Source organism: Hyaena hyaena, unplaced genomic scaffold, assembly GCF_003009895.1.
Source record: "Hyaena hyaena isolate Hyena2069 unplaced genomic scaffold, ASM300989v1 scaffold_282, whole genome shotgun sequence".
Taxonomy (NCBI): Eukaryota; Metazoa; Chordata; class Mammalia; order Carnivora; family Hyaenidae; genus Hyaena; species Hyaena hyaena.
Window position 1 is genome coordinate 1,917,599 of NW_024080915.1, and position 23,888 is coordinate 1,941,486.

The 23,888-nt window shown below is 42.9% G+C and overlaps 1 protein-coding gene across 6 annotated transcripts in view; it reads right to left on the reverse strand.

Moving 5' to 3' along the window:
* The window catches only part of SLC22A23 (solute carrier family 22 member 23), a 183,452-nt gene that overhangs the window by 127,815 nt on the left and 31,749 nt on the right, over positions 1-23,888 (reverse strand). For 4 of the 6 annotated variants that reach the window (XM_039246529.1, XM_039246530.1, XM_039246531.1 and 1 more), the window contains exons 2-3: positions 13,386-13,489; positions 6,754-6,908 (exon numbers count right to left, since the gene is read on the reverse strand). In XM_039246529.1, the coding sequence (XP_039102460.1) occupies positions 6,754-6,908; positions 13,386-13,489 (259 nt within the window). The remainder of the gene's footprint in view (positions 1-6,753; positions 6,909-13,385; positions 13,490-23,888) is intronic. The other 2 variants (XM_039246533.1, XM_039246534.1) reach the window with 1 other exon arrangement.

Sequence of the window (23,888 nt, forward strand, 5' to 3'; positions counted from 1 at the left end):
GGTATGGTGGAGACCTGTGGTTTTCCATTTGGTTTTGTTGTTACTGGTTTATTTTTACAGCAGTATTAACTGTTGTCATATAGGACCTATTGTTTTTTTTGTTTGTTGTTTTCTGTCCATTTTCCCACAAATGGTTCCAGGAAGGGATCATGCAGTTCCACAGACACAGTTTGAAAGCCCGTGCCCTGACTTAATAGACAGGGGAGACAGAGCTTACAGATAAAGCAATTTGTCACTGACATAGAGTCGGTCCATGGCACAGCTCACACCATAGCTCAGATCTTTCTACTTGTCCCGTTAGTGTAGTAAATTGCTTTGTCACAACTGAAGCACCACTAAAATTCCAGTGTGGGAAAAACCTCATCCTGAAGGATACATACAGCTTTCAGAACATCCTCCACTATGTGGAAAAGGCATCCAAATGTTCTAATTGCAAAATGCCAGAGATCTAAATATTTGCTGTGTTCTCCCCATGAGTCTGAGATAGGACCATCTTCAGCAAATTTAAAACACCCAAAGAAAGAGGTGCTTTGAAGTCTACTTACACATTTAGATGATACATACACACTGTCTTGCCCTGACTTCTGGACAGAAGAACACTGGGTGCGTGGGGCTCGATGATGGGATCCAGCCACTCACTCTTACTCTGAGTAAGAGACCCACGTCCTGTCCTAACATGCAAGTGAGGCAATACATCCTTACATGCTCTTCAGACATAAAGACATTGTCTTTTTTTTCAGAGAAAAGTCTCAATATAAATTCAAGATTGAGCTAACATGTAAGTAGGGATAGAGAAATGTAGTAATTTTTATTTAAAGTGAGAAAAATTAGTCCTCGGTGGCATTTTCTGGTTCTCTGTTGGACAACTCATCTCTGGAATCTCGGGCCAGTGAGAAGCATGGTCCTGACTGGCTGCCACACTGTCCCCCTCCCAGGGACTAGAACTCATGAACCAGGAGCTTCTGTCCTGACTCAATATTCCCTGGTTACCCCAAGAAGCTATTGTTCCTCAGAGCTGTGACAGAGGCAGACAGAGAGGCAGAGGACAAATACGTTGTTATTTTTTTGGCTTACAGATTAACTCCCTTGTTTTTCACAGTCGGCCTGCATGATTAGCAAAGTTTCCAGTGAAGATAAAGACTGGTGGGGAAGCCTCAGTCTGTTCGGATTTCCCAGCTCCTCCAGTCTGAATCTGGATAAAACCAAAATTCTTCCAAAGCTTAAAAATCAATCAATCAATTAATTAATTAATTTTAAAAAAAGCATGTGTCAAAGGCTTTTGGTAGACTCTGACTCATTTCCTTGGTGGAAAAAAAGTGCTGTCGCAGAGCCAGTGCCACCAGAAGAACGGGGTTCTGGCTCTGTGTTGCTGCTCTGGGGAGGGCCTGGCATCTGAAGATGCAGAAGGGTGAGAGGGGATAGAGAAAGGCTGTGGTGAACAAGCACTCATTCACGTGAAACGTCCCCTTCACCCAAACGCACTTTGCTCTGCAGAAGAAGAGAACCAACCACAAGCCAGGGGAAGTCACTTGTACTTGACAGGGACAATCACCATTCTTTCTATTCATTCCACTGTTCAGCAACTCACTACCTGAAGAGTTTTGAGTTTTGGTTCAGTCAATGCTTTTTTTTTAATGTACAGCATGACTTAGGTGCTTAACAACCCAGTTGACTGAAATATATTCCAAGGAGTTCAGAATATATTAATATAGTTAGAAAGATAGTTCAGAGCTATAGTAATAGTTCAGGAAGATAGCACATTACAGAAATATATGCAGTTGTGAGGAAGAGTCACTCAACACCAGCACATTAGGAATTACTCCACCACTTCAGTGCGAGGCTAAAACCATCAGTGCCATGTGAGACAGAGAACATCACCCCACCCAGAGCAAACTCAAGACCTTTCTGAGTCTATCTGCCAGTTAGACCTGGCTTCTAATTTTGCAAAATACTCAGTGACTCAGTCACCTGTGACACTTCTGGTTACTGCTTGATTATGTGTAAAATGCAACCAATTATTGAGGCTGACTGGATTTAAGGAAGGTTATTCTTTTTTTTTTTATTTTTAACATTTATTTATTTTTGAGAGAAAGCTAGAGACAGAGCACGAGCAGGGGAGGGGCAGAGAGAGAAAGAGACACAGAATCCAAAGCAGGCTCCAGGCTCCGAGCTGTCAGCACAGAGCCCGACACAGACTCACAGAACGGGAGATCTCACAGACCGGGAAATCACGACCTGAGCTTAAGTCGGTGCTTAACTGATTGAGCCACCCAGGTGCCCCAAGGAGGGTTATTCTAATGAGAACACGAAACTTTGAGAGAAATTTTCAGGAAAATTGTTCACTGTCGTTAGGTACAAAAACAAAGCAAAGAAAGTGACATTCATTTGCCCATATTAACTAAAATATGGTCTCTGCCAGCAAAAAGCAGTTTTCGTTATTTCAAATTGGGGGGAGGAGAGGTTGTCAGTGATGGGGGAAAACAGAGATCAAATGAAGAAACAGACTAGAAAAAGTATATTAAAAAATTGTCTCCCATAAGACTTATTACATCGACATCATTAACTTAAAAAGCAATAATCTCTTATGGGCTTCTTTTGAAGAAAAATACATTTGAAATGATGCTGCATTACCCTTCTGTAATGTTATGAATCCCAGCTGGAGAAAGAATTCATACCACAGCACATCATGCCAGCCTGTATCGAAAAGCGGCTATTTCTTTAGTCTTTGAGAAGACTTCATTTTCATAAACAAATAAGGAAATGTAATCCATTGCTTCGTTTCCCAATCTGGATCCCCACCCCTTGCCCAGCAAAGTCAAGATTTTCTCCCTTATTTTTTTTCTTTTAGTCCAGAGGCAAAGGGATACAATTAAGCCCCTGATTTAGCCCAAGTGTATTTAATGATTTCAGTGTCTCACGATGGCCTCCCAGGCAGACAGGGACACACAAACCCATCTACCTTCACTGATTCACTCCAGCTGGTGCCAAGCACTCCATGTCCATGTAAAGACTCTAGGGGAAGATGCCAATAATGTCTATTTTATGTCCTAATTATGCAACCATGTCTCCCTTTGATGACTTGAAGGAAACACAAGTTTAAAGGAAGGGTATTTAACTGGAATGTACCTTAGAAAAATTCCAAAGCAGGGGGAAAAAAAAAAAACAACCTCAAGCAGGCTTGCACATAAAGGCAAAAACTCTCACGAGTCAGCAGCATTTCTCAAAACTGAGAGTCCACCCTCACGGGAAGCTACACAAGAAACAAAATGTGCACAAATCAGTACTTCCCCTCCTTACATCGCCAAGCACCTGCAAAGCTAAAAAAAGAATAATATCCAGTTCTCTTCTGAGACAGTACAGGCCTTTCCAGCAGATGCATTAAGTGAGATAAAAAACCTCATGGCTGAAGGGGGGAGAAAACATTGGGACCATTAAGAATGTATTTTCCAAACGATCAATGCCCCAAAGTTAAAAACTTTTCTTCAGAGTCAATAATACTTCAGCCCTGTGAACTGGGTTATCAATAATTTCCTTTACGCAAAACAAATTTCCAAACATTAACTAAGCACGTATGCTCCCCGGGTATAAAACACTAGCAGGCATGCAGACTCAGTCTGACTGACTGACTGGGGGGCTTGCCCCTCTAAGTTGTATCACCAGCCTCCGTCTCTGTCCCAAACTTGCCAGAGAGATGGGCTAATCTGGCCCATACATCCCATATCCTACCCCATCTGGTCTGCCCATTACAACTGCATTTCCACTTTTTTAAAATGTTTTTAAAATTTATTTCTGAGAGAGACAGCGTGAGCAGGGGAGGGTCAGAGAGAGAGGGAGACACAGAATCTGAAACAGGCTCCAGGCTCTGAGCTAGCTGTCAGCACAGAGCCCGAAGCGGGGCTTGAACCCACGAACCGTGAGAGCATGACCTGAGCCAAAGTCGGATGCTTAACTGACTGAGCCACCCAAGTGCCCCTGCATATCCATTTTTGATCCCCCTTGCCAATCGTAGCTCTCCCACCATGGCTCAACCTCCCCCTAATTTACACTGTCTGGATATTACTTCAATGAACTCCCACTACTCACTGACATCTTTTTGCTTTAACTTTGCTGTATCAGATACTGTATTAACTCAGACACCAGTCCACTGGTTGATACTTGGAAATGTTCGTTGCAGTGACATTTGTCACAATGTTTGATGTGGAATCCTGATTTAAGAAAATAATTATTTATTCATGTCTGGCTTTATTTCAGAAAGAATGTAAGGCTCCTAGCACAAATACATGCAATAAAGTTAACATTTACATTACGGAAATAGGAAAATTGGACAAAGGAGAAAAGAAGGTAGGAAAGTTCAGATGGAATTAGGAGAGAGGCCAGAATTTAAAGCTCAGCTTGTCAGGCCCATCACGCACATGCTGGATTAGAGTCTAAGCCTTTTAGCTCCCTAGAAGCCAACGGACAGAGAGAGACTCACACGTATCAGTGGCTGAAATATTATGGCTCATTTGGTCAAACCTGGTCCACTTTCTGTTTTGGTAAGTAAAGTTTTATTGGCACACGGCCACACCTACTCATTTACATATTATTTATGGTTGTTTTTGAGATACAGTGGCAGAGTTGAGTGGCTGCAACAGAGATCTGCAAAATCTGAGGTATTTACTATCTGACCCTTTACAGAAAAAGGTATGCAGATGACCAGGCTATATGATTCTGTGCACACAGATCAAAAGCATCGCAGTCTCCTAGGACAAGCACACTCTTTGCATGGTTCTGTAATGGCAGAGGACTTTCTACTTTGAAGCGCTCGCTATGTAATCTCATGAAAACATATCCTTTGCTTCATCTTCCACAGTAAACACAACAAAAGGTTTCGCAGGGTAGATGGCATGATGTCACAACACGCGTCAAACAATTCCACATGAGGCTGAAACAATGCAGGTCAGGAGAAATGGCCTCCTGCTCTGGCCAGCTACACGCAGCCCTCCCCACCTCCTTCCTTATCACAGGAAAACACAGCCAATGGCTCCAGGTGGCTTCCCCAGTGTCCTCCAAAGCCTTCTCTGAGTTCTCTGGCAGCCTCGGCCAGCCACCAGCGACTGGCTGGTGTCCGTACACAAGGTACACTGGTATGCCATCTTTGCTTTATGGCAGTTTTCCATTAACGCTCCCTCTCTGAGTCTCAGAAGCAGTGGGGTGGTGAGATGGAAGAAAAGCTCCTGAGCAGAGACATTCTGTTCTTCATTTAATGGCATGCAAGAGGATGCACTGGCCTGATGCCCTCCTGTGAGAACTAGGAGCTTGGCAAGGACGGCTATCTAAGGAGAAAACCCATGATGCCTGCACACGTGTTGGGCAGGTGAGCATCTGAGAGCAAGGGCTGGGGCTCCCCTCCAGAAAAGAGAGCATAGGATCTGTGGAGAGCATGGTCTCCACAGACCACAGGGTGCATGGGGCCAAGCAATGGCACTGGCATTTTGTCTGCAAACGCTTAAGCTCACTGCCCATGTTTGCTCAAAGAAACAAAGAGCCATCACCCAGACCCCCTGACCTTGAACACACATTTTCCTAAAGAAATTCTCCCTGCCAGAGGCAAGGGTTCCAAAAAATATATGCAAATGAAAACTGGGAACGGTGATTTCTACGAAAGTACAATTCAGTTCAGTGTTGGAAGAGGAAGACAGAACCTGCCCGCTGTGGATTTGGAAGGACACATCTGTCACCTTCCTCTATGCTCATTCCTCCTTTGTGACTATAAAACTATGTTATAAAGCAATTCTATTTCTATTCTCTACAATAGGGAGCAAAAATTCAGGTTACCCAGAAGTGTTACTGAGTCTAGTATGCAAATCTAAGAAAATCAGAACTACTGGGCATTGCCACTTGATGTGACTTCTACCCATGTTGTCAAAAGGAAAGACACAGGCAAAATATGTTATAAATCATTTTACATCATTTCTAACAGACCCTTCCACAATGTACTTAAAAAGTATAAAGCAAGGAAATAAGCAAAACATCAATGCCTAAAACCTTCCTCCTCCCTGTGAGTTTGCCGTGACTTTAGAAAAACATCAGCTACAAAGAGGTGAGCTATAAGTACACCTGACAAGGGAATTAATATAGCCAACGAACAGGACAGGTCAATGGAAGACATTTTTCTTTACCCTAAAAAGAGCAAATACTAACAAATGCTACCATTTGCTCTTCAAATACCAATGCCGAGGGTTCAAGTCCAGAATACATAAGGCCTCAAGTGGACATGGCAGAATGTGGAAAATTTGGACTCTACATAACCCTAGAGAAAAAAAAATAAGAAACACTCTCAAATTGCCAATCAGAATGCTGAGCCCAGACCAACTGGCAGTGGGACTCAGTATGCTGCTTCCAAACTAAGTACAGGGATGCCCAATTGTGCACTGGATTTGGAAATACACGGAATGTCAACACAGAAGATTCTGGAGGAAAGTAAAACCCCTCCATATCGGAAGCAGGCTGACCCCCCACTTCTCCAAGCAATTATGTGACCCTCCATGTCCTCTGATGAGCCCTGAGCCCAAGCTGGAAATCAGAACAGAGTGTTGGATGACATTGCCTGAGAAAATTTTTTCCGGAATGTTTGAGGCCACTGAAGTTTGTGCTTCCCAAAGACTGTCATCCCAAACCACCAGCACACAGGGCACCCTGCCCATAACCTCAAAGGCAGCAGCAATTACTGTTACTAATTTTTTCAAGACAGTTGTGAAGGCTCCTACTTACGTAATGCATACAAGGTAAGAATTATTCCAGCCAGGCAGAATCCTTCAAAGAACCTGAGTGTGCTGAACATTGTCACGTTCACCGATAGTGCCACGGTTAGTCCAAAGATCAGAATGAAGATGATGGAAAATAGCAGCACAGGCCGCCGGCCGACCCTGCACATGGAGAGGGAAAAAATTAGGAATCATCGTTAAAGAGGGTGAATGCTAGATGCTGAAACCCAGTATCCAACCGGTGCTCTACAAATGTTGATCTGTACTCACTAGATTAAAAGGCTTTGTAGTATCTACACCCAACTTGGTAGATTTAGGGGTAGAAGGGCCCTCAGAGGACATTCAGCCCAAACCCTTGTTTTGTAATTAAGGAGACAGAGGTCAAACAGCTACTGAACAGAATTGAGACAGGGACCTAATTCCTGCTGGCTAGTTTGTTTCTGAGTATACAGGGGGATGATTCAAGGCAAGAGTAACAGAATCAACAGCAACTCCCCAAACATAAACCTTGACACACCCAGCATAAAATGTGTTGAGAAATCGCTGACCTTTGGATTTGGCTCCAAAGTCAACATGGACACTGAGCCGAGTGGCTTCGTTTCCTTTCTTTGGGCTGTTAACTTGTGCTACCTGACCTCAGGTACATGCAGCCTATCAGAATCAGGGCCCTGATGGCTGCTGACTTGTTTCCAGTACACGATGAGAAATAGTTTTCAAGGGATCACAGGCTAAACTAAGACAGTTTGGACTTTAAATAAGGAGTGTGGACCTGAAAGGAGCCTACCAGGCAGCAAGGGGTGGAAGGAACCCAACCCACCATGGTTCTGGAAAGGGCAGCGCAAACACTAGGTTGGCGGGCTACAGAGGGGCTTCTGAGGGATCGGTGACCACTAGGGGGCGATGTGTTTCTAGGCGCGGTTGGCAGGACAGTAGGGGTGGTCCCAGGGAAAAGGAAGTCACCAGTGCTCTATCCTTCCAGTGCTACCTTTCCAACTTTTCCTTCAACTCATCAGGGAGGAAAAAAACCCAAACTCTCCATCACACAAATTAACATAAAAAAACCAGCCTGAACTAGAAGGCTAGCTCACAGAAAAACTGGAGTAGTGGATTACTTGCCAGGGGAAAATAAAATTTACACTGGGTATCCCAAACACCTAAAGAGTTGCGGAATGGCTTAAACTCGCCTAGACATCCTTGTGACCTCCTTACGACAAATTAAAACAGAAAGTAGATTCACGGTCTAGGGCTCAGGATGAGAATGGGGAAATGACTAGAAGTGAATGAAAGATTTCTGTTTAAGGTGCTGGAAATGCTTGACACTTAGAATGTGGTGATGGCTGTATAACTGTAAAGATACTAAAACTCACTGAGTTAAATACTTAACCTGGGTGAGCTTTATGGTATGTAAATTACCTCTCAATAAAGCTGTTAAGAAACAAGCAATACTTGGGGGCGCCTGGGTGGCTTAGTCGGTTAAGTGTCCGACTTTCGCTTAGGTCATGATCTCGCGGTTCGTGGGTTCGGGCCCCGCGTCGGGCTCTGTGCTGACTGCCAGCTCAGAGCCTGGAGCCTGTTTCAGTCTGTGACTCCCTCTCTCTCTGACCCTCCCCTGCTCATGCTCTCTCTCTCTCTCTCTCTCTCTCTCCTAGAAATAAATAAAACATTAAAAAAAAAAAAAGAAACAAGCAATACTCTGTAATGCATGTCCTTGTCCTATGAAAGAACTAGAAGTAATTTCAAGAAAATTTGGGGGGAGGGAACTACAGGACACAATTTCATTCATAATTTCTTAGGCTTCTAACCATTTCCATTAGTCATACTGGTTTAGTGAAATGAAGCCAAAGCCACGAATTCAATGCCAATGGAAGTCAACTATCTTGTCAGAGGTTTTTTAGCCATTACATCCCTTTGACTGGTGCTGGGGTCATTAAGCCCTTGTTACAAAAGACTCTATAGGTAGTTTTATCCAAATCCAATTCATTTCAAGAAATAAATTTAGAATACGGCTTAGTGGTCTCCTGAAATTAAGGAGAACAAAGATGAGATCTACCTTCTCCATTTTTATTTCCCTTTATTCCCCCTTGTCTGTAAAATGGGGATAAGTGTGACTTTACATCATCACAGAGATCACTAAGAGATGGCAGATGTAGGCACAATGGCTGGCAGAGAGCAAATAGTTAAATGTTTAGCTTGTGTGATTCCTTCCTACACATCTACATCCTGGATGCCCACAAACATGGTTTGCCCTGTTCCGATACTTTAGAAAAGATCCTAATTTTTTTTAACTTGTAGAAACTATTCCAAATCTCTCCCTCACAAATGGTTGCTAAAATCATGCAGTAAAAATTATTTTTAGGAACTCTGGGGCAAACATGGTCTTTGAAAGCAGACACCCTGGTCTTGAATCCAGGCTCACCACTTATAAACTATATGATCTTGGGAAAGACTAAGCTTATTCAAACGAGCCTTTGCTTTAGGAAGGACCAGTTAATGTCGACCTAATGGGGCTACTGTCAGGTGTGGATATGTGATTTAGTAAGCATTCGACAACTGTTACAATCGCTGGAGTTTTAGTGTGAGCTGGCTCTGTCCAGGGCAAGATCCCCTCAGAGATGTCTGACAAAACTACACTCCTAAATCTGTAATGCAGAGGTGGGATCTAAGGGGGGTAGAAAAGTGGCCCTCAAGGATGTCCACGTCCTACTCCTCAGAACTACGAATATGCTACCTTTCATGGCAAAAGGGCTCTGCAGGTGCAATTAAGATTAAAGACCCTGAGATGAGGTGGTGATTCAGGTAGATCCAGTCTAAGTACATGCAGACCCTCTTCCGGCCACAGGGAGCCAGAGAGATGTTAGCATGAGCACGACCTGATGGCCATTGCTGGCTTTGAGCCTAGAAAAGGGGCCACGAGCCAATAAATGTGGGCAGTCTCTGGAAGCTGGAAAAAGCACAGGAAAGGATTCCTTCCTGGGGCCTCCAGAAAGAAATACAACTCTGTCAGCACTTAGAATTTAGCCTACTGTGAACTACAGAACTGCAAGTTCATTAATTGAAGCCACCAAGCGCGTGGTAATTCGTCACAGCAGCCATTGAGAAATAATACAGGCTCTCAATAGGAAACAGATGCCCCACTCAAAATGAGTGAGTTGAGGAGATTTTAATAAAGGGATTATTTGCAAAAGGCTGGGCAGGCTGTAAAAGAAATCTTGGGGCTGGCTAAGAGAAGGTGGACAAGGGGGAGGATGGTCTTGGAACCCAGAGAGAGAGGCGCCATGTGAAGGGGCTCCTAACAGGAGGCAGCTAGCCCGTGGTAGCCCTGCAGAGACCCAGCTGGGGACAAAAACGTCCCCCCTCACTATCATCCCTCCCTCAGACCTCTAGCTGGTACTTTCTCCCCACGGCCAGGCTCAGCCAGGAGATAGAGGGCAAGGGGTGCTCTGGTGCGGTCTAGAAAGGCCAGGGCCCAGGGCCAGCTGGAGACGGTGCAGAGGGCTTGCGGAGGGAAATGTGCTCAATATCCAGCAACAGAACCAATCATGGAGGGAAGGGAGCTCATCTCGCAAGAGCACTGACTAGGCTATTCCCTCTCAAACGTCTCAACTAACACATTACAGGACAGGATATGATGTATATTCCCAAACAAGATTTGTGCAGAAGATGATAACTTTTTAAGGAAAAAGGTGTACTGGAGTGCCTGGCTGGCTCAGTCAGTAGAGCATTTGACTCTTGATCTCTGGGTTGTGAGTTCAAGCCCCATATTGGGTGTAGAGACTACTTAAAAAAAAAAAAAAAGCGTATTCCTGAGTTTCATTATATGCTGACTTCAGTCTTAGAAAGCTTAACCTATGACTTGGTCAACTTCCCTATGCAGCCATGAAATGGGTGTCAGCAGCTGTGAAGTTTGGAGTTCCTTTAAACATGCTTATTTCCTTTCAGCAAGGCTCTAGCAGTGAGTAAAAGGCCATAAATAAATTATAATAAATACAGGGTGGAAAACACCAAACTTTCAAACTGGAACTGAGGCCCTCTCAAGATGTCCAAAAACCACAGCACAAAGCAGCTGGCCCTGGGCACCCCTCGCCCACTCACTCTGGACTTTGGAAAAGCAAGAGATGTGGCTTTCCAGCATGAGGCTCTGGTTATTTGCAAAGGAAGGTGTCCAAACTCCTCTGCCTTTTGTCCCTAGGCCTGATGTGTCATCAGGGATGCCAGACAGCAGGTATGTGCAAGAAGTAAGAAATCACAAAAACAACTTCTCAACAGTTGAAGCCATTACCAACTGATCCATTAAGAGAAGTCCATATTTACTTTCGCATTATAGCATTGAATAAGGACACTAAAACCTCAGCCAAGTCTGCATTTTTTAGAAAGAAGTGACATGGATTATATTAGTATCTCTTCCTAACCTATTTCAACGCGGAACCCTGGGAAATAAAAGTCCTTGTGGTTAAAATACTGGGATTCATGGTATGTTTCAGACTGGTATAGTTTACTCTGAAAACCTATAAGCTCAAGTATTTGGTTAAAAAAAAAAACAACCCTACGCTTCCCCTACTTCCCCACTCCTCCCTGTGACTCTGTCAAAAACCTCAAGGGGGCTGTGGTATAGGTTTTCAGAGGTCACTGACAGCTTCTCTGTTACTGTTCCCAGGGAACTTATCCTTAAGAAGCATTTACGAAAGATGATGAAACAAATTCTGAACACACAGGAGGTCACATTACCTGGGAATGCAAACCACTCCCAAAGAGATCTTTGCTTTTGGAGAGAAATTTCCAGAACCTGAAAGTGCTTTTGGAACCCCTCCGGGTCCCACCCGCTGCTGTATTGCTCCCCTTCCCCCCTGCAGGCTCTTGTCAGACTGCCTCAACCAGCTTTGTCGGCTACCCAGGGTATAGGGAACAGTGCAGGGCAAAGCCATGACATCAGGAGTTTGCTCCAGCTCACTCATGGCCCTTCTTATGTCACTGGGTCCAGGAAGTCCTTATTCACAACAAGTTCCTTTAAAAATGAAACAGTGTCAGGACCATGGAGGAGAAGAAGGGGAGAAATAGTGGGGGAGAGGGAGGTAAACCATGAGAGACTCTTGAATACTGAGAACAAACAGAGGGCTGATGGAGGTGGGGGGGAGGGGAAGGGGGTGATGGGCATGGAGAAGGGCATTTGTGGGGATGAGCACTGGGTGTTATATGGAGACCAATTTGACAATAAACTATTTTTAAAAATTTACCAAAATAAAAAGTAAAAAAAAAAATGAAATAACGTCAGGGCGCCTGGGTGGCTCAGTTGGTTAAGCATCCAACTTCAGCTCAGGTCATGATCTCCCAGTGTGTGAGTTCGAGCCCTGCATCAGGATCTGTTCTGGCAGCTCATAGCCTGGAGTCTGCTTCTGATTCTGTGTCTCCCTCTCTCTCTGCCCCTCCCCTGCTTGCCCTTTGTCTCTCTCCCTTTCTCAAAAATAATAAACATTAAAAAAATTAAAAATAAAAAGAAATAATGTCAAGGGCAGGAGAACAGCTACCCCACACCTCTCTCCTAGAGCAGCCCCATCACTGGACAACCCTGTCCACATTGGGCAGTGCTGCTCAGATGTGTGCTTGCTGCTGCCCTTGTGACCACACGGTGCCTTAAATAAAAGTGCTGTAGCACACTCGTGAAGAGGCAGGCTCTGGAGCCACTGGGCTTCAGTTCAAATCCAACTAAAAAAGCTGAGTAAACCTGGGATTTTTCTTAGACTTCTGGGCTTCCCTTTTTCCACTATAATACAAAGATAATAAATAGTATCTACCTAACAGGGTGCTATGAGGATGGGCGATTTTAATGCATGGAAATATTTAGCACAGTGCCTGGCAACAATAATCAATAAGTGTTGGCTGCTAAAATCGTTGCCATCATCATCATCATCATCATTATTATAATTCTCTTCACTGCTCCTCTCCATCTTCCTAACCTTATTATTTTCTCATGAACTGCACACTTTACTCCAGGCACTAAGAAGCCTTACCCACCCAAGTAAAGCATATTCATTCTCATCTCTGGTCACCACCCTTCCTCCACCTGCAATATCCATCCATTATCCAAATGTTGTCTACTTTTCAATGTCCGGCTCCCCGATGGACCCTGCAGAGGTATCTCCTGGCCAAGCCAACTATAAGGACTGTGCCTCTCTGAAATCTGTGTGGTATTTGGAGATGCCAATCAGCACAGCCCTACCCATTCAGATCATGTGGGTAGACTTTCTATCTCCTCCTCTCCTCCTTTTTTGATGTATCTCATACACCTACCTTCTCAGAGCCCAGCCCACAGAGCCCTGAATCTATGCCCTCAAACTCTTCCCAGCTCAACAATAAACATCAGGAGCAGATTGGGTTGCAGGTTGCATGCAGGTTTTGCTAGATTTAGCAGCTAGCAAATTGCAATGAATTTAAATTCTCACTTCAAAAGGTCTGTTATTTGCACTAGCCAATCCTTTTGGCTCTGCATTCTCCAGGTAACAGCTTCAGCCCCCTGTGCCAGAACCCACACCAGGGCAGAGAAAAGACCTAGTCATAGTAGGCTAACACTGACCATTCTTCTTTAGCCAGCAAAGGCTTGCTGTGGCTTCCAAAAGTTCGTGCACATGGCACGTTGGTACTCACCAGTCAGCAATGCATCCAGTTATTAGGTAGCCAAAGATTAATCCAACCAGTAAGGAGAACTTAGCGATATGGACCTTCCAGGCATTATCACACACAAGATCCCACTAGAGAGGGGCAAATAGAAAATAAATCAGAGAGAAACATATACAGATGCCAGTTGTAGTTAATCATAAGGGCAATATAACAACTACAGTAAGGATTGTGACAGCACCAAGTCACATATACCATGAAGATTCCCTGCCATGTGTTTGAAAATGCAACAAGAAATAGAATTTGCCCACAAAAGGCAGAGTAATGTTTTAGTCCAGGACAGACCATAAAAGTCTGCAGGAAGCATCCCATGAAACATGGGGGCATGTGCTCTTCTGTCCCAGCTACTTGGGGACGTAACCTGAGGAAGAGGAAGCAGCCCAGGAGGCTGGGAAGTCCTCACTGCCAGCACCCCTTCTCACCCACAGAGCTGTCACATGCCCAGGGAGGGATGGCCCTGTTAGTTTTTTGCAAGGGGTCTCACAACATGAGAAAATTAAAAGCAACTTTTGTGTTTCCTCCCTCCAAACCTCCCCCACACTTTGTAAGCAGTCTTAAAAATATTTAACAGTTAATGCTGAAATATCAACTAACAAAACAGTCTCAGGTTTTCCCTTGTAAGTCTCTGTGCTTTCCCTTATTCCACTCTAAGGCTACCTGCTTCACTTGGAAACAAAGGCCAATAAATTGGTAAATACAGCATTCAGACGCTTTTTACAATTCAGTTTTATTATTTAATAAAAAAATAAAACAAGTCTCCAAAGTTTTTGATGTCGTTTTGCAGAAGCAGGAGAGAAGACCATGTTTGTTCCCTGGAGGTGACATGTGTCCAAGTGGAAGACCTGTGAGGACACAGTGCTCAAATCCACAAACATCTGGGCCCCAGGAGCAAACTGCAGGGTCTCTGCTGGTGACGCTATGAAGGCTGCTGCCCCCACCCCACATCGCCCCATTGATGTCCTCCTTCTGGTGCAAACAAGCGGCTAAAGAACTTCAGGTCAGTGGAGAGATACACAACGAGGCAGGGGAGTTGGAAATGTTAGAAATACTGGAAGCTGAAACAGGATTGGTTGGGGTGAAACCGATCTCAGTTCTGTGTTACTCAGTACCTCCCAGGGCCCCTTTTTCTGTCCACCTTGAGACCCAGATGGCAAGTTCTGGTCTTGCCCCCTGTTTCTAAACTTCTGGAAAGCCTGATGGAGCCTCCCTGGGAACTCTTAGCTGTCAGTCTCGACTTCAACAGGCTTTGGGAAAAGCCAAGCTTCTGTACCTCTCATTGCAGAGTATAGCACCGGGCCTAGCAAAGCAGGAAGGCAGCTGCCTGTCACACTGCTCCTTGGACTCTTTGGGACACACATTTATTCATTCATGCCCCCAAGGCATGTTCAACTTTCCAGAGACCTGGGGAGAATAACTTTCTCCTCTTCCCCATCTGCTTGCAGAGTGATGTCCAAAGCCAGGCTCAGGAAGAAAGGGAATGTAAACACAGACCACACAGGGCGGTCAACAATGGATGGTTTGTGCTTGGTTCTTGTTGGGATTTATTCAGGTGTTTGAGGGTGGGGCCCTGCTGCTTGCACAGAATCTCATTATTGAGAATTCAGATACATTAGGGAGCGAATTTCCTCCTGCGTCTACTCCAGTGGTCCTCAAAATGTGCTCCAGTGACTAGCAGCCTTAGCATCACATGTTGGAAATAAAAATTCTTGGCCCCACCCCAGACCCACTGAATGAGAACTCTTGGAGTGAAGCACAGAAGCATAGTTTACAAGCCTCCCTGGCAATTCTGATGCCTGCTCAAGTCTGAGAACAGGGGTCAGCCTGGCCCTACCATTTCACTGTCATTGTGAGGTTGTTGAATGAGCTTCGAGGTCTGGAGCGGAGGTTTAATCAGCTCACCAAGGGCAGGATGCAGCCAAAAACTGCATGAAACACATATGGCTATTCTCTTGTACTGCAATTGAAGGAATGTAAAATTAGATTTAAGTGGGCTTTTTGGAGGCAAGTCTGGAAAATCAACATTCCTGTATATATTGTTTCTAGGAGTAAATATATTAAAAATTTTTAATGTTTTATTAATTATTTTTGAGAGAGAGAAAGTGTACACAAGTGGGGGAGGGGCAGACAGAGAGGGAGACACAGAATCTGAAGCAGGCTCCAGGCTCTGAGCTGTCAGGGCAGAGCCCGACATGGGGCTCGAACTCATGAACTATAGGATCATGACCTGAGCCGAAGTTGGACATTTAATTGACTGAGCCACCCAGGTGCCCCTGGGGTAAATATATATTTTAATAATAAATATCTTTCAAGGTACAAGCCATCTTCAGAAATAGAGGTTCTGCTTTATAATGTGAGTTACGGCATCATAACCATGTGTGTATATTCAGTTTCCCCTGCTAGGTTTATACCTTCTGAAACCATTTCTGAATTGTTTTCTCTCCTCTCTGCCGGGGCAGACCCTGCCCACAGAGTAATTGATTCCAAGACTAAGAGCTATATCTATAAGCACTCCTGGCCAATTTGAAGAGGAGGTGTCTACAACACCTGAAATCATTAATACCCCAATCATGTCACATCATCCTGCGCCGCAGTCTGGCACATTCTTGGCAGGAGAGTGTCCTGGTCCTAGGCTGCTGCTGAGGAGGAGGGCACCAGCTGCTAGCTCTGTGGCAGAGAACCACTCACTTGTCTCCACCCAGACTTTCCATTGATGAGTTTATTTGAGGTTAAGTGATGCAGAAGAGCACATTATGCTTATATTAGGTGGCCAGGAGACAAAAGAAATTTTAATAAAAGCATTCAGGGCCAACCCCAACACTGTTGTAAGCTCAGCCACCTGTGTTATAATGGTACCCGGCCAGGGGCTGCCACAACCCCATTCAGTTGCTACCTTGTAAGGCTTTCCATGGTTACCTAACACAACTTGTCTCCATGAACAATGCTGGAATGAAGGAAAACACAGTTGAGAGGGACAGAACTGCTCACACTGCCAGTAAGGAAAGGAAGCCTGCCTAGAAGTATCTGCAAGCATGGCTATTCTCAGCCTGGGGTAGGGAGTCAGGGAACCAGCTGGTGCCTTGACCCCCTCAATTAGGCACAAGACTAAACAACTTCTCAGAGTCAACAAGCAAACTGGCTCCAGGCTCCCCAAGATCAGGTTCCTTGTGCTGGGGGATCTGTCTGTAATATCACCCCTGAGGCACATTCCAGAAGCTGGGTAGGGTAAGGCTGGGGGAAGCTGTGGAGATGGCATTCCTTTGTTTGACTTCTACTTCTGGGATCGACAAAAGTGAACTAGAAGACAAAATATGTTCAGACACAGTAATATCTCCAAAAGAATTTTAGAAGTATGAGGAATCTCTGAGATCACCTTGCTCTTGAAATTTGTTCGCACCAACTCTTGATAAGATATAGCAATTGGTCATTTTGCTAAGCAAGGACTAAAAGATTTTTAAAAATCTAAATGTATACAGCACCTGGGTGGCTCAGTTGGTTGAGCATCTGGCCCTTGGTTTCAGCTCAGGTCATGATTTCATGGTTCTGTGAGTTCGAGTCCTGTGTTGGGCTTTGAGCTGATGCGTTGATGATACACAACCTGCTTGGGATTCTCTCTCTCTCTCTCTCTCTCTCTCAAAATAAACAAACTTTAAAAAAGAGCCTAAAATGTACAAAACCAAGACTATGAGTTTTGTCTCTGACATTAGTCTCTCCACCCTTCATATGCCATCAAAACAATCACCAAATCCAGAGGATTCTCCCTTTCAAACATATCCTGCACCCATCCCCCGCACTCTGTCTTCACTATGGGCAACCTGACTTATCCGGACTTGGTAGGGATGCACTCATCATTCTGGTGCGTGCTCCTGCAATGTGAGCTGGGAGGCTAAAAACACACCACTTCCAGACTCCCTTCCAGCTAAGGTTTCGAATGTGATTTCGGTTCTGTCAATCAGCTGCACACCCCAAAATAACTTCCAGTACACAACCTAGATCTCATTTTTGGGATGACTTGCATTAGGAAAAGTGCACAGTGGGGAATAAGTGGGACATCCATTTTGTTCAGATCTGGAAGTGCTTGGTCTGGAGGTGGCTCCGGTGTAATCATGAGCCAGCCGTCGGACAGTAACCTCCTCATTCTTTAGTCTCCTCATTGGGCAGGCCAGTTCTAGAGAATTGTTCGAGGAAACCTTCTGGAGGCCCAGCCGACAGCTGCTCCTGCAATTTAGTGAGCAGTGTTTCCCTGTATTGGATCCCTATCTCCTTAAACACCTAGAGTAGTTTCTGTTATCTGCAAATTGAACCAGAGAACGTGATTAAACTTCCTTGGGATGGAGTCTGCAGGGTGAGAGTAGGATGTAAGCCATGTCACCATCCTCCCTTCCTGAACTAATACAAGTGTCTCCATGCATTTCCTCTGGCCTCCCTCAAATCCATTCCCTACAGAACAATGAAAACAATCCTTTAATTAAGCATGTTAACACTTCATCAGCAGGTTTAACACAACCATAAAAGTGTTAAAAGTCATAGCCCCATTTCATAATTTTAGGCTTGCTTTCTTTGCCATTGTTCAGAGACCAGGGACATTCTATGGTGATGCCACATGATGCTTGCCAGCCATGACTAAATGGTGAGACAGCTGACCCTAAAAAGTTTTTAGTTCTCAATTTTAGCTGCACACGTTCTGTTTGGAAAAAAAAAAAAAAAAAAGACAGAGGTTGTGGAAAATCAGGCAGACTATTTTTCTATCTATATATTTTAAGGATAAGCTAAGAGAAAAGAAATCAAATTTACATTATTTTCAAAGGAATTATCTAATTGCTTGACTTGCCAGAGTAGAAAAATGTTCATCAAGGAAACTAATGAAATTACTAAAGAAGATGCAAAATAAATGGGAGATAAGCAAAACAATCTTATTTTCAGTAAAAATAAATCCTATGGTAAATGTAAAACCAGAATATGAAAATATTGGAAGAAAACAGATTACTTATTCAATTTTGAAGTGGAGATGAAATCCCTAAAGATAAAAATTAAGGGAGGAAAAACTACCTAAGAAAAAACTGATAGACTTTATAACAGTTTAACCCTTACAACTTAATTACTATTCATTTAAATTATTTCCTATGACTTAAATTGTATATATTATTGATTAAATTATTTATTTAAACTATTATTTGAAACTTCCATACATTAAAAATACTGTAAATAAAATTATAAAGATCTAAATTTGTTAAATATATTGTAGGGGATCACAAGTATGCTGTTTCAAAATATGCCACTTTGGCATAAGGATTATTTTGAGTTGAAAGCAAATGAGAGTCAACATATATGGAAGGAAGCCTTCTCAGAACTTCTCTTATCTGACTAAAAGCAGAAACTTCTGAGAATTGAGGACTGCCATAAATCCCCTCTCCTGGGGAAGTTTTATGGCCATGAACAAGAAGGAAAGTCTGCACAGAGATGGGTCTCAAACAAAACTCACTACAAGGAACCTTATCTTCCATTAGTTTCCCTACATATTTATCTTCTGAGGTTTGCCTCCTCTGACAGCCAAAACCCCTTTTCCTTTGTCTTGTCACTTCTCTAAAAATGTACTGTTCTTTGTTAAGAATTTGCATAAGCCCAGGTTCTAACACCTGAGTTACTATCACTGAGTTTCTCCTGTGTGTGTGCACATTGCATACGTTCATAAAGTCTGTTTTTCTCTTGTTCATCTACCGTTTGCCAGTCTACTTTCCAGGGCCCCAGCCACAGAACCTAGGAGGATAGAGGGAAAAGTGTTTCTCACAATATCCAAAGAGTTAATATCCTTAATATTTAACAATCATTTACATAACAATATAGACTAATACTCCAACTAGAAATGGGTAAAGCACTCAGACAGTTAACAACATAGGAAACAAATCAGTTAAAAAACATTTGAGAAATACTCAATTCCTCTAATGAAAATCAAAGCACAGTGTGGAGGTTCCTGAGGAAACTAACAATAGAACTCCCCTATGACCCAGCAATAGCACTGCTAGGAATTTACCCAAGGGATACAGAAATGCTGAAGCATAGGAGCACATGTACCCCAATGTTCATAGAGCACTCTCCACAATAGCAAAAACATAGAAAGAGCCTAAGTGTCCATCAACAGATGAATGGATCAAGAAGATGTGGTTTATCTATACCATGGAATACTCCATGGCAATGAGAAACAATGAAATCTGGCCATGTGTAGCAACATGGATGGACCTTGAGGGTGTTATGCTGAGCGAAATAAGTCAGGCAGAGAAGGACAAATGTCATATGTTTGCACGTATAGGAGGATTAGGAGGAACTTGATGGAGGAACAAGGGGGAAAAGAAGGGGGGAAATGGCGGGGGAAAGGGAGAGAGGCAAACCATGAGAGACTCTTGAATGCTGACAAAAACTGAGGACTGATGGATGTGGGGGGGAGGAGGGATGGGCATGAAGGAGGGCACTTGTGGGGATGAGCACTGAGTGTTATGTGGAAACTAATTTGACAATAAACTATTTGTAAAAAAAAAGAAGAAGAAGAAAAAGAAAATCAAAGCACAACATTTTGATTCCAAAAAAATTTTTTTTCAAATTCTTAAAGATGTAGGAGAAACACCGAGGTACAAATCTGTGTTAGGAATATAAACTAGACACTGTGTTTCTGGAAGGCAGTTTAACAATACACATCACGTTACTTTAAACAGTGTGCACTCTACGCTAGTAATTCCTCTTCTTGGAACTTTTTCCCAAGGAAATTATCAGAGATGCCCACAGAGGTCCCAGTGCAATGATGTTCACTGGTTGTTAACTTATAAAAATAAAAAAATGGGAACTTCACTAAATGTGCAATACTATACAGCTATTAAAATTTTGTATTTGATATATACACTGAAATAGTACTCGGCTATAAAAAAAAAATAATGAGATCTTATCATCTGTGACAACATAGGTGGACCCAGAGGGCCCCTACTGAGTGAAATAAGTCAGACAAAGACAAATACCATATAATTTAACTTACATGTAGAATCTGAAAAACAAAAGAGATAAATGAACAAACAAAAACAGAAACGGACTCACAAATACAGAGAAAAAACTGGTGGTTGCCAGAGGGGATGGGGGTAGGGGATGGGTGAAATAGTAAAGGGGATTAAGAGGTACAAACTTCCAGGTAGAAAATAAGTAAGTCACCTGGATGAAAAGCGCAGCATAAGGAATACAGCCAATAATATTGTAATAATGTTGTATGATGACAGATGGTAATATACAGTGGTGAGCACTGAGTAATGTATAGACTTGTTGAGTCACTATGTTGGACTCCTGAAACTAATATAACATGGTGTGTCAATTAAAACAAAGTTTGCCTTGGGGCACCGGGGTGGCTCAGTCAGTTAAGCTTCAGACTCTTGATTTCAGCTCAGGTCATGATCTCATGGTGAGATGAGCCCCACGCTGGGCTCTGTGCTGACAGCACAGCCTGCTTGGGATTGTCTCTCTCCGTCTCTGCCTCTCCCCAACTCATGTGTGCGTGCGCTCTCGCTCTCTCTCTCAAAATACATACAATTTAAGACACCCATTAAAACAAAATTTGCCTTTGAAAACGAATGATTGAGAATAATGCTCATGATGTAATAGTATGAAAAAGTCTCAGAATAAAAAAGAACTCAGTGAATAGAAGAGATATTTATATATGTATGTAAAATTATTAGAAGGTATTCCAAACTATTGAAGTGATTATCTCTAGATTTATTTATGATTTTATTCTTTCCTTGACTATCTCAAACTTTCTACAATGAATCTATGAACCTTATAATGACAGAAAAAAATGCAGTGAATATAACGTAAACTCCCACAATGGTGGGCAGAAATGATGGTGAGGGTAAGACAGAAGTCATTAAAAATTAAAAATAAACCCAAAAACCCTTGCCACCTTTTCAGGGAAGTGCATTTTAACACAATCTAAAAACTCAAGCCTAGAGGAAGCTGACTTGAGACCAGATCTTCAGAGCCTGAAGATTACAATTAATGTCATCAACTAAAGTAAAGAAATATTTCTTAGAAACGGGAAAAAGAAAATTTCCCCAAGCTCATCTTTTCTAGTGGAGATCCCCCTTTAGAAACAACATGCTTTCAGGGCGCCTGGGTGGCTCAGGGTTAAGCATCCAACTTCGGCTCAGGTTATGATCTCATAGTTCGTGGGTTCGAGCCCTGCGCTGGGCTCTGTGCTGACAGCTCAGAGCCTGGAGCCTGTTTCAGATTCTATGCCTCCCTCTCTCTCTGACCCTCCCCTGCTCACACTGTCTCTCTCTCTCTCTCTCAGAAATAAATAAGACATTAAAAAAATTTTTTTTAAGAAAAAGAAAAGAAACCACATGCTTTCACCAATCGCTCTACAAGTCCTCTGTTCTAAAGCTGAGGATAGTCCCTTGAGATAAAAGGAAACATTTCTGTTCAGCACTACAAAGGGGATAATGCCATTTAAAATTTCAAAAGCTTAAATAAAATAAAACTCCTAACTGAGCTGTAGGAATTTAGAGAGATATAAGGTCAGCATTCTTCTGCCACTGTTTTTCTCCCTAAAGTAGCGTCCCAGCAGCTTCTCGTGAACCACTGTTTTATATACCATGGATTTGCCATCTCCTCATTTCTTAATTGGACACAACAGAAATGGGCATGCATGTGCACGCACCCGTCCACCTGCAAGATCAGTCACGGATGCACACACCCTACGGGAGGACTGATGAAGCACATTAGGTACCATCAGCTCCTTGACATTAGGCAGCCTCTTCTACCCTGTGTTTTGAAATAATTTTTTAGTCTAGCAGTACATGGATTTTTTTCCCCTAAAAGACTTCATCAAAATTCAGAATATACTGCATGTTTTGAAAACCCAAAATTGCTCTCGGCTTTCTGCCTTTAAGCTCACCCTCCAATTTTAGGAGATTCACTGTCAACAGTAGCCAACACAACTGACAATTAAACTTGGCATCGTTGCAAGCTTACTTATATGATGTAATAAATGCCTTTGCCAGGTACTCTGGGTGATTTTTTTTTTTTTTTTAAGTTTTGTTTCTCTGTCTTTCGTTAATCACTACTCAAATTGCTCTTCAACTTTTTTTCCCTTAACTTAGTGCCAAAAAACCAAACATGGCATATTGAAGGGAATAGTTACACCAAAAATTTATTGCAAGCCCATGCAAGCTAGATGTAAGACACACTTCAACTAGAAATCTTGCATTTGCAGGAAACCCAATCCAGAATCATGGCATTAAAATTGGTTATATTTCTTAAACTTCACATAGCCCATTTCTGACCAATGTAGCAATTTTGGATTCATTCTAACCCTCGTGCAGTGATCTCTATCTCATTTCTTCATTTTTTCCAATGACAACTCATTGCCTGCCACCTTTCTGTTGTCACGTTCCCAGGAAGAGAAATGAAAACTACAATGCTACAGTTATTGATACTGGGGGCTTCCCCGGTTCTTCCTGAATTTGACCATTTTTTAAAGGGCTAGAAATACAAATCTGCTGTCAAAGAGAATTTTAAAAGGACACAGAAAAATAACCACCTGAACAGGCCCTTAGTAGTCAATGTAGGATCATCTACAGGAGACACTGATTTTCATTGATTTTTTAAAGGAAATAAAGACATATATTGTTCTCAGCAGAGATTTACAGCACTGAATATTCTTATTCATTTGGTATAATAATGCCCTCTTTGGCATTTGGGGAAACTGTATCTATATCCCACAAGGCAATGAGATTATAAATAAGTAATGCCCTTCTACCAACCAAAAGCTTGGAGAGTCTTTCCAAATTCTGCAATGCATATTCTACTAATGGCTCTCACCAACTACCTTTAGAAAGGGAAATTAAGAGTAAGCCCTGTAAATTAAAGAGGTCTATTGCCAAGCCAGAAAGAAAGAACTAAGAAAAACCTCCACAGTCCTAGGCATTAAACAGGAGGTACTATTAATGCCCTGAGTGAAATCAACACACAGGCTTCTTAGCACACTAATTTCTATTTAAGTAACTGGAAGACTTTTACCTTGAAAAATTAAAAAGTTGCTTCCTATGTTACTAGACGATATCTTTAAGCATGATACAATGCCTGAGCAAAACTGGACTGTAACATTAACATTTAAAATAGCTCCACTAATTCTGGAAGGAGCCAAGCGTGGGAAAGTTTTGACAGTTGGATCAGGGAACCTTTGGAATGAGAAGAATTTGATGAGCCAGGTGATCAATCATAGAAGAATTCAGAGGCAGAAGGAAAATCATCTTTCGCTTGCCGAAAACAAATGCCTCAATCCCTTCCCACTGCCTGATTTAACACAGTCCTGTTAAGTTCCCTTTATGGCCTGAGCTGCCCCTCCCCTCTCATTCACATGCCTGCCTCACCTGTTTGCCAACCACTGGTATGAACCAGCCATACCAAAGCATCCACCAGCTCCCCAAAAGCCTTTTGCTCCAT